This window comes from Schistocerca gregaria, chromosome 6 (assembly GCF_023897955.1).
Source record: "Schistocerca gregaria isolate iqSchGreg1 chromosome 6, iqSchGreg1.2, whole genome shotgun sequence".
Taxonomy (NCBI): Eukaryota; Metazoa; Arthropoda; class Insecta; order Orthoptera; family Acrididae; genus Schistocerca; species Schistocerca gregaria.
In genome coordinates, this window is record NC_064925.1 from 312,141,854 (window position 1) to 312,153,974 (window position 12,121).

Below are 12,121 nucleotides of genomic sequence, written 5' to 3' on the forward strand. Positions count from 1 at the left end.
TAGTTAAGAATTTAAACTTTTAAGCACAGAATGGAGACAAGACAACTAAAATACAAAATTCCTTGAATACACTTACAGTTTTTACTCCTCGAATGTCTAGACCTCGAGCTGCAACATCAGTTGCCACAAGAACGTCCAGCTCTTCATTCTTGAAACGCTTCAGAGCTTCCAAACGCTGAGGCTGTGTCAGATTTCCATGCAGTTCTCCAACCTGTTAAAACCAAAATTTAAATTTATATCAAACTGTCCATAAAGTTGGAATACTGGAATTACTGGCAATAAAACATAAGTACCACATGCCAAATAATAACCAATGGTCAACAGAAGGTAAAGTTTTCCTATCGGTGTTATTCTCCTTATACCTACAAAACAATGATAATGTCTGAAAATGAAACTTGCTACATGAACACAGATTCAAAATTACGACTCCAGTTGATACAGGGCAAATCTGTTCATTAACTAAAAATTTTGAGGAAAACAGTATGACAAAATGTCATTTTCAAACCTCTCTTTTACACAGGGTTTCTATCCTACTGTCCGTCTTTCTGTTCAATCTCCTGTCCTCACACACATTCACATTTACACATGGTTTCTATCCTACTGTCCGTCTTTCTGTTCAATCTCCTGTCCTCACACACATTCACACAAATCCACCAGCCTGTTATTTTAATGTGGCTACATTATGCACTACTAGCTGTGCCACTCAGAAGCCAAACCAACTAACTCCAATTTTACAATTTTTCTACTTGTGATTATGAAACTTTCACAAACATTCATATTTTCAGTAGCCAAAATGTTTAACTCCATTCATTAATTCTTGCACCAGTAGGTGGCAATACTTTCTATGGCAACTTCATATTTCATTACATGTTTGAGGTGTCAAAAGTTATACTAACTACAATTTTCAAACAATGGAGACTCCAAGTAGTAATATCAACAATGTAGGAAAAGACAGATTGCTACTTACCATAAAGAAGACACCTCAAGTTGCAGACAAGCACAATTAAAAGATACTTACATACAGCTTTCAACCACAGTCTTCATCAGTAAAAGACACACACACACACACACACACACACACACACACACACACAGCATTCCAGTATCTTGTGCCAGAATGCAACATGTGGAATACAAGCAGCAATCTGGAGGGGGTTGGGAAGGGGAAGGGATTATGTACTGACGGGGAGAGAAACGAACACTGTCTGGTGGAGTGTGCACGGACTAGAATGCCGACAGGCACAGAATCAGGAGGTTAGGGGGCAGGGATGTGAGGAAAAATGGAGCAAAAATGGAGAGGAGTGAAGAAAGATGGGTGGATGCATTGGCAAACAGCTGCAAATAAACAGGGTGGGAGATAAGAATGGGGATAGAGGAGGTGGAAACTGTTGGGACAGTATGTTACTGTAGGTTGACACCGGGATAATTATGGGAGTAGAGAATGCATTGTAAGGATAAGTCCCATTTGCGCAGTTTAGAAAAGCTGGTGGTGGAGGGAAGAATCCAGATGGCTCGGGTAGTGAAGCAGCCACTGAAATCACAGGTGGCCTGGCCCCTGATGGGATAGGATAAACTTGTGACAAGACTGGAATAGGAAGTGCTGGGTGGGTGGATTGGGGAGGTTTAGCACCTGTGTCTTTCACAAGGATATGATCCTTGTGGCAAAGGGTTGGGACTGTGAGTGGCATAATGATGAACTAGGATGTTGTGGAGGTTGGGTGGGTGTTGGAACACCACTTTAGGAGGTGAGTGAAGTGTCTCAGGTAGGGTGTCCCTCAATTCAGGGCGTGATGATAGGTAATCTAAGCCCTGGTGAAGGATGTGGTTCAGTTTTCCAGTGCGGGGTGGTACAGAACTGTTTATTTGAAGTATTTGTAAAGGTTTTTAATTCCTTATGAAAAATTTGAAGAAATCTACAATAGGTAGCCAACCAGAATTTGTGAACATAAACAAAGCTTTCCTATACTAAGTATTCGGCCCGTCTGCCCAGAAAAGATAGCAGATCTCACATCCCTCCTAAAATATATTCCTTCTGTGAAGCATGACTGCTAAAAAAGAGCTACCAGTCACTCAACAGGAACACAATACTCAGCTGTCAGAGAGCTGTGATATCATTTATAGTAATGAATACACACATTGGAAGTTAAAGTGAAAATAACAAGTGAATTTTTTCAGTAAAAAATGTGACTAACTCCTGAAAAAAATACAAATGTTATGTAGTTCTCAGTTCACTTATTATCTATGTTGTGTTTTCTTCAAATTTGTACACGCACAAAATTATAATTATCATAAAATATTATGATGAATAGAAATTTGAGTCATAATTAAAGCCGATTGGAGCATGCAACGTGTAACTGTACATGGCATCTGATTTCTTGAAACCAAACATTGTCTATGAAGCATGAGATTTAATGTTCACAAATGTTTTCATCAGAATTGTCTTGACTGCAGAAATCAATAACAAGGTTGACTGGTTTCCACAACTAAGCAAGTACCATCAGAACTAAAGACCAACTGAATACAGAGAATGGAAACAGTTACTTTAAATATGACACAAAAGAGTGTTGTATCTGAAAGTGACACACAATTCATGATTTAAATAGAAAAATAATTGTTTTTAACTGGATAAATATATTACAAGTAAAATCCTGTCATGGACAAATATCTTCCTTTAGATGAGGTCTACTGTCATTTTATTTCCACATCTCTATTTTATATTTGTCTGGTTCTCTCAACTTATGTAAGCTGAGCATGGTTCTGCAGCCTCTACTGATATAATTTTTACTGGTGTTATAAGTATGACAAGAAACACAAAAGATATTTGGTATTTTGTGAACATTAGTCTGACACATTATTCTGTAATGCTGAATGGGTATATGTAGCAACATTTTATCTCATAATTGAAAGTAAGTTTTTGAGTGATCCTCATGTGTCAAGAGGGATCTCCAACCAAAAGCAACTGGAAATTGTACAGCTCTTCTAGGTATTCCTCAACAAGGTACAGATGAATGCGCACCTCCGGATGTCTGTTTCACATGTTGACGTACACGCCAGGTCATAGAGGAAGATAACCTGATGTCAACTATCTTGCTCCTGTCAGTATTCACACCCCCCCCCCATGGAGTGATTGGTGTTCATGATTCAGTGTCAACAATAGTAGCAATAAGACTGTGGCTCTTCCCGTATCATCATCAATTTCTGCCAAAAGGCAGTAGTTCTCTTGGCTGTCTGGTCTTCTGCCATCCTCTTCAGGTCTGCATAATTTCCTCTTTCCTTTATGCCATCTATCATCTTGTATCTCCTTCTTCCTCTCAGTCTTCTCCCACAAACCAATCCTTCCAAAGCATTTGCCTGCAAGCACTCCCTTCTCAATGAATGTCCCAATCAGTTCTTTTTCCTTTCTCTTACAACCTTCAGCAGACATCTTCTCTCACCACCCTTTCCAATACTCTTCCATTACTCACTCTTTCCATCCAGCTTACTCTCTTCCTGTATGCTTGGCAATTTGATATTATAATAAACCAACTACTTGAAACCAAAACAACATGCTTCATTCAAATCCTATGAACTGTTCATAATGCACTCCTATAACACACTCCTCTTATTCGTACAAAGCACCTCTTATTCGTACAAAGCAAAGTGTGACACAAAAGTCACTCTTGCACCTGAGAATTGTCCATACATTGTTTGTAACTCCTCCAAGGGGGCTATTATATGCTATCTATATTTTTATTTGGCTGTTTTGAGGCGGTGTCAGGAAAAATGTAGAGAATACCCTCATCTCACAAAATGGGGGATATGTGCAGTTTAGGCAATTCTTATGTAATGGTAGCTAATTTCTGTGCTACATATTAAGCCAGCTGCCATGATTACAACAACTGTCAGAGCTAATCTACATGTACATATATACTCCGCTAGCCATCAAGTGCTGTGTGGCTGAGGGCACAATTTGCGCCAAAGTCATTTCCCCCCCCGCCCCCCCCCCCCTCCCGTTCCACTCGCAGATTGCACAAGGGAAAAATGACTGTCTGAACGCCTCAGTACGAGCTCTAATTTCCCTTATCTTTGAATGGTCATCATTGCGTGATTTGAAAGTTGGTGGTACTAATATATGCTCTACATCCTTGGTGAAGATCAGATTTCAGAATTTAGCGAGCAGCCCCTACCATTTAGCGTGTCGTCTATCTGCAAGTGTGTCCCACTTCCAACCTTCAATGAAATTTGTAACGCTCTCGCAATGGCTAAATGTACAAGTCACAAACGTGTGGTTAATGCACTCAACTAACATTCAGAAGGAGTGAGGCTGATATCCTCATCTGACCATCCAAAATTTAAGTTTCCTGGGGTTTCCCTAACTTGATTAAGCCTAATTCCAGGATTATTGCTTTAAAATGCCAAACTAGTACAAACAAAAAAATTGAAACTCCTTCCCTGATGCATACTACAACCTGTACTGCTTTTGGTGGCAGAGGGATTACTTCACCACTGTTTTTCAGAGAAGTGAAATGACAGCCTAGCAGGTCAAGAGACTGCTGTTGCTATGCAACTGCATACACAATAATGTTAACTATGGAATGAGAAATATCCTTGATACGACTGTGTGTTATTTCCAGATATGTTGTGCCTTGGGTCCTGTTAGGGATGGCAAGTGAAGGGGACAGGAATATAGCACCAGAGAGAGTGCATCCTGGCACAGATAAACTGCACACGGAGGAATAGGTCGCAGGGATTGGTATGGAGTGTGAGACATCAGAGGGAAACTGCTACGAGAACAGTGGAAAAGAGGAATCATAGTCCTATAGTCATGTGCAAGGACCAGACAGAAATTGTGAGGAATAAGAGAGGAAGGAAGATTATGCTTCCATTAGTGGTGAGGCCTTGAGAGGTAAAATAAAGGGTCGGATTAGACAAGGACGGGGAAAGAAATCACACATGTCCATTTTAAGCAATAATCCTGGAATTTGGCTTTATCAAATAAGGGAAACTTAAATTTTGGATCATCAGATGAGGATATCAGCTTCACTCCTTGTGAATGTGACTTGAGTGCATTAAGCACACTATATGGTTGGGATGAGCACAGAGCTAATGCAGGGCAAGGAGGGAAGGATCATCAGTCTTTTCTATGGACACAGTTTGGCAGTGGTCATTTATTTGAGTGTATAGGTGGTTTATTACAACACACAAATAAAAGAATGCACAGAAGTTGCGGTGGAGTTGTTATATGACCCAGATGCTCTTGCAGATGACCGTGGCTCTAAAGTGATGGAATATATCTGTCACAGGACAGGAGCAGCATGTACTGGGTGGCTGTAGCTTGAGATTGGCTTTCACATGGGTCAATGAAACTCATATGACCCTTGTATCAACAGGTCAGAACCAGAAGTAGCATACGAATGAATATGTATATTTCGTTGTCATGAGAATTCCAGAATATCACTTTACAAAGTTAATACTGAATTTACATTTTCCTAAGAAGTAATCCTGCTGTGTGTGTTTTGCCCCCCGTTTATTCTTATGTTGAGTGATCAACTGCAATGATGGAATGAAATTTGCCCAGTGCAGGTCATGAACTGGACATTATTATGCCTGCCATGTCAGCCAAAGATCCTAAGAAGAGGAATTTCAAGATGCTGCACAGCTGCTGCTCTTCAATTCACAACACTGTTTAATGATGTAAGACATTTGTAAAAAGATCAACATTCATACCGATGTCCACAGAGCACGAGGTAACATTACTGAAAGTATAATATTATCATGAAAACAAGAGATTTTAAACTAAGTCAATAATAAAAATTCAAATTTGGTGTTTTCGGTGTTGGCTGCTTTTTGAAAAAAGTCACCAATCATGTACTCAAAAATAAAGAGAAATAAATATTTCACCATTTTACTGGGCCCAATGAATGACAGCCAAACTTCGAAAGGGACGTGTTTTGACTGTTCTAGTATGTTGGGATATTGGGGTGCTAAAGAGGGCACGGATTTCAAAGGGGAGGGGGGAACAACAGCAATCCTTTAAAATGATTTTAGCACTGTAATCATTTGCAAATCACTATTGCAAATCCTAATACATAAAGTTCATGCTTCACAACCTGCTCCTGCGAATTTTCACAAAATGCACAATATGTATGAGAACCACAGAAAAAAATACTGTAGAAGTTATGGCACACACCTTAATACCCAAAAGACCAAGAAGAATGTGCAGACGGTGTGCTTGCTTTTTTGTCTGAACAAATACTATGACATGGTCTCTGAAGGTACGACACACAAGAGCTGCCAAAATCGCTTCACGATCTCCTTCCCGTTCTTTTCTTATCCTGCATAAAATGCAAGGTTTAGAGTAGGATAAAACCCATCAATGTAAAATAATGAGATCACTAAAAAGATACTACCTTACAAATTCTTGGCGTAGATTAAAAGCTACATTTTGATTACTATCAACAAATATCTTAACTGGCTTGTTAAGAGAGACAGCAGCCAGATCTTTGACTTCCTCTGTCATTGTAGCAGAGAACAGCAACGTTTGTCTTGTCCTAGCACACTGCTGTATTATCTCCTTCATCTGTTCTGCAAAATTTTCATCCAGCATTCTGTGAAGAGTAATATCACAATGTATCTAAGGAATACAAATTAATTACAGATGTATCAAAACATAAAATCTAATGTATTAACTTACCGATCTGCTTCATCAAGAATCAAGACTTCAATACTGTCCAAGCTAAATGATGGTGTATTCTTCAAATGATCAATAAGACGTCCAGGGGTAGCAATTACAATATCTGGATTTTTTCTCAAAACATTCTCCTACAAAAATAATGCTATGTTTTTACAAATATGAGGACAATGCAAAATGCTAAAAATAACAATAAGTTGATGACACAGATTTGTTACCTGTATTTTCAAGTCAAGACCACCAACAGATAATCCAACATCTACTGTAGTGAACTGTGCCAGCTGCTTCGTTACTTGATATACCTGCCAATAAATGTAAATATTTTGTACACTGCTGTGAAGATTAATCATGGAAGATTGTACTGCATTACAATTTTTTTGCAGGAAAGCAGAGGGAAATATTATTATAACAATTCAAAGTGGAAAGAAAAAGCTGATGCTATTGTTATCTTCAGTTCGAAGACTGGTTTGATATAGCACTCCATGATAGTCTATCCTGTACAGGCTTTTTTCCATCTCCACGTAACAACTGCAACCTAAATCCTTTTGAGCCTGTTTATGGTATTTAACCTTTTTCTCCCTCTAAAATTTTTATGCCACACACACTTCCCTCAAGTACCAAACTGACAATTTCTTGATGGCTCAGGATGTGTCCTGGCAGGCAAATTGTTCTGTTAGTTCAAATTGACCATAAATTTCCTTTCTGTCCAGTTCAATTGAGCACCTACTAATTAGTTATTCGATCTATCCATGTAATCTTCAGCATTATTCTGTAGCATCACATTTGAATAGGTTCAATTCTCTTCTTGTCTAAACCTGTTTACATTATGTTTTTCATTTCTTCACAAGGCTATTCTACAACCAAATACCTTCAGTAAATATTCTGTGACATTTAAATTTATGTTGTTGTTCTTGTGGTCTTCAGTCCTGAGACTGGTTTGATGCAGCTCTCCATGCTACTATATACTGTGCAAGCTTCTTCATCTCCCAGTACCTACTGCAACCTACATCCTTCTGAATCTGCTGAGTGTATTCATCTCTTGGTCTCCCTCTACGATTTTTACCCTCCCCACTGGCCTCCAATGCTAAATTTGTGATCCCTTGATGCCTCAAAACATGTCCTACCAATCGACCCCTTCTTCTAGTCATGTTTTGCCACAAACTTCTCTTCTCCCCAATCCTATTCAATACCTCCTCATTAGTTATGTGATCTACCCATCTAATCTTCAGCATTCTTCTGTAGCACCACATTTCGAAAGCTTCTATTTTCTTCTTGTCTAAACTATTTATCGTCCATGCTTCACTTCCATACATTGCTACACTCCATACAAATACTTTCAGAAGCGACTTCCTGACACTTAAATCTATACTCGATGTTAATAAATTTCTCTTTTTCAGAAACACTTTCCTTGCCATTCCAGTCTACATTTTATATCCTCTCTACTTCGGCCATCATCAGTTATTTTACTTCCTAAATAGCAAAACTCCTTTACTACTTTAAGTGTCTCATTTCCTAATCTAATTCCCTCAGCATCACCCGATTTAATTTGACTACATTCCATTATCCTTGTTTTGCTTTTGTTGATGTTCATCTCATATCCTCCTTTCAAGACACCTTCCATTCCGTTCAACTGCTCTTCCAAGTCCTTTGCTGTCTCTGACAGATTACAGTGTCATCAGTGAACCTCAAAGTATTTATTTCTTCTCCATGGATTTTAATACCTACTCCACATTTTTCTTTTGTTTCCTTTACTGCTTGCTCAATATACAGATTGAATAACATTGGGGAGAGGCTACAGTCCTGTCTCACTCCCTTCCCAACCACTACTTCCCTTTCGTGCCTCTCTACTCTTATAACTGCCATCTGGTTTCTGTACAAATTGTAAATAGCATTTCGCTCCCTGTATTTTATCCCTGCCACATTCAGAACTTAAAAGAGAGTATTCCAGTCCACATTGTCAAAAGTTTTCTCTAAGTCTACAAATGCTAGAAATGTGGGTTTGCCTTTTCTTAATCTAGCTCCTAAGGTAAGACGTAGGGTCCGTATTGCCTCACGTGTTCCAATATTTATACGGAATCCAAACTGATCTTCCCCGAGGTCGGCTTCTACTAGTTTTTCCATTTGTCTGTAAAGAATTCGCGTTAGTATTTTGCAGCTGCGACTTATATTTTGTTAAAAATTCTCTTTTGCAGAAATGCTTTTTTTGCTGCTACCAGCTTGCATTCTATATCTTCCCTAATGTGACCTTTATCAGCTACTGTACTGCCCAAATAGCAAAATTCATCTTCTACTTTTAGTGCCTCATTTCCTAATCTAGTTCCCTCGGCATTGCCTGATTTACCAATTTACCCAATTATAAGGCACCCCCCCCCTCTTTTTAAGAGACTTCTTGATAAAATTTTTCTTTTTAACACATCCTGATTAATCAAAAGTACAAACTTTCTCTTTCTAAACAGTTAAGATAGCCTTTTCTAAAATTATGCCATTTACTGATTGTCTACATTTTGATAATACAAGGAGAAATAAAATAAGCAAAAAGAAACTGTTTACATTAATTGTTGCTTCACTACCTTTTTTGTTTACTTCAACTATCATCTGTGGTATCACCACCACCATCATCATCATCATCCTTATCCTTATCCTTATCCTTATCCTTATCCTTATCCTTACAGGACATCTGTGAAACTTACATCTTCATTGTCACAAATTTTGGCTGTTTCTTCTAAATATGTTGCAAATGCTGTGGTTCTGATTCTGAGGACACTACTGTCTTTTTCTTTTCTCCCCCCCTGAAAAATATAGCGAATTAATAAACATTCACTATCTTTTGCTTCCAAACATATTGTCTGCCCACCGTCTCTCATTGGTTTTGACATATCCCCAATTGTTTCCATCATACCACATGGTGAACATCGACAAAATTGCTGCATGAAACATGTAAGTACATCAGTGGCCCCAATCTAGACTTTAAACAAATTTTACAGAAATGTATGCTACCGTTGAGCATTTGTGTAATTTTAAAGTCAATTGAATTACAAATGCAAATGGATTCAAGCAAACTGCAGATTAAACATGCTAATGTCAATAAAAATCTGAAGTACGCTGTACACATTCCCACTGTTGGTAACGCTTGTTTCACTCTGTACCATCCAACATTTCGTAGTGCTGTGCTTGAGCGACAGTGAAATGTGAACAGCTATATCTTCCAGAGTACAAGCCATATATAACAGCAGCAACTAATAAGTAAACAAATGATTGCAATCACAATTCATTCCGATTCTCAAACCCGTGATGTAGTTACGTCTGTTGACAATATCTCCAAAACAGATCTGTCCACTGTGATTTAGTCTTGCAATAACAATTCCAGTCAATATAATGTGATTTATTTCATTTTTTGGACATTTCATTCTGGATTAATTTTCTTTTTCATTTTGTCCAAATGCCATCAACTTGCTCAAAAGCTGATTAACAGCTGGTAACATTTTTCCACGGTATTCTAATACCTGAACAGCGATCAAATTTCTTATTTGCAACCCAAGTGGCAATTAATTATAGTTTCTCATAAACAAATAAAGCTGACATGGGTTCAGAATCAAGTAATGGTTTTTGAAGGAGAAGATTTTCGCCTCTGAATGTTGCCATTATTCAAAAAGCAGCATAAATGTTTATATATTGTACCCATATCTATGAGAACTTTTATTACAAACTTTCTCAAATACCAACAAAAGTTTGTAAGTTGATAGAATTAATATTATTTCCTCCAGTGTTTCACAAATTGTAAGTTTTAAGCAGAGCATTAGTTTGTTGTACTCGCTAGTACAGAGTTTCTCGCATATCCCTTGTACTAGCGCCATGAGTGAAATGTCACATAACTTGTTGAGCAAGGTCAATACTGTATCGAGTGCTTCAGTGTACTGGGAAATCTTGAGCCTATTTGAAGGCTTGCATTGTTTGCTTCATGCTACCCTTTGTGATTGTTCAACATAAATTTGTATATTACTCTATTACACATTGTAAAAACATTGAACTCAGCAGCAATTGCGTAAACTGTGATCATAAGATGACATCATATTTTTTTAATGATGAATTGGAGGAGAAACAGGTAAATATAATTTGACTACATTCAATTTTCTTTCTTTTATTTTCGTAGATGTTTATCTTATAGTCACTTTTCAAGACTAGTCATTCTGTTGAACTGATTTCAAGTCAACTGCTATCTCCCACAGAATTACAATGTCATCAGCAAATCTGGAAGATTTTATTTCTTGTCCCTTTATTAGCTTTACAAATTTTTCTTGGTTTCCTTTATCGCTGGGCCAATTTACAGTCTGAATACCACTGGGGAGAGAGTAAAACTATGTCTTATTCCATTGCCAACTACTGTTTCCCTTCATGTCCTTTGACTTTTAGAACTGCAGTCTGGTTCTATACAAGCTGTATATGACCTTTTGCTCCCTGTATTTTACCCCTTGCAACTTCAGAATTTCAGAGTGTATTCTAGCCAACACTGTCAAAAACTCTCCAAATGCAGCAAATGCAATAAACATATTGCTTTATCTTTCTTCAATCTACCTTTTGGTTGGTTGGTTTAAAAGAGGGGGCTAGGGACCAAACTATGTCATTGGTCCCTTGTTCCTAATAAAACAATGTAGAAGTCGTCTGCATACTGAGGTGAGACGGAGGGCCCGACAGCTGCCTACTAGACTGTTAATGGCAACTAAAAACAGAGAGATATTCAATACAGAGCCCGCGGAAGCCGCCCTGACGTGGAGCCAGCAAGCCACACTGCAGGACCCAACCCAACTGCTGACATACCATACATTCCAGCAGATGATGATTAGTGTTTTAGGGCACAGAACAACGAGGTTATCAGACATGTTGACGAGTGCAGCCATGATCTGTTAAACAAGGATCAATTCAGAGCCGATCTTTGCGAGAATTGGAAATGTGCAAATTGAAAGATTGGACACAGCACACCAAAACAGGTAGATAAAACTAAAAATAAAATAGCAGAACAAAACATGGTCAGACAGAATCTTTCACTGCTCGCAACTTATTATCCCTCACTTCCAGCCACTGAGCCTCCCACCAACGCATGACCTTCCGAGTCACGAATGATGTTGTTGCCTGCACAGGGACGGAACAGCGAGCAAGAGGGGGGATGGAGCAAGCCTCCTTGACAGCCGTGTCTGCAAGTTCATTTCCAGGAATCACTATGTGCCGTGGAACCCAGCAGAAAATTACATCCTTGTCCTGCTTTTGCAAGAAAAGAAGTGTGTCCTGCACTTCTTGCACCATCCGATTTGCTGGGTACATCTGTTCAAGAGCGTGTAGAGCACTTTGGGAATCGGAGCAGATGATGAATTTCTTGCCATGATGTCGTCGCATATGCTCTAATGCTTGCAGAATAGCAAACAGTTCTGCACAGTAAACTGAGAACTGCTCTGGGAG

The 12,121-nt window shown here is 38.6% G+C and overlaps 1 protein-coding gene across 2 annotated transcripts in view; it reads right to left on the reverse strand.

Moving 5' to 3' along the window:
* Positions 1 to 12,121, reverse strand: part of LOC126278385 (probable ATP-dependent RNA helicase DDX27) — an 89,740-nt gene that overhangs the window by 30,921 nt on the left and 46,698 nt on the right. For both annotated transcript variants that reach the window (XM_049978477.1, XM_049978476.1), the window contains exons 6-10: positions 6,889 to 6,972; positions 6,674 to 6,801; positions 6,390 to 6,587; positions 6,170 to 6,314; positions 77 to 211 (exon numbers count right to left, since the gene is read on the reverse strand). In XM_049978477.1, the coding sequence (XP_049834434.1) occupies positions 77 to 211; positions 6,170 to 6,314; positions 6,390 to 6,587; positions 6,674 to 6,801; positions 6,889 to 6,972 (690 nt within the window). The remainder of the gene's footprint in view (positions 1 to 76; positions 212 to 6,169; positions 6,315 to 6,389; positions 6,588 to 6,673; positions 6,802 to 6,888; positions 6,973 to 12,121) is intronic.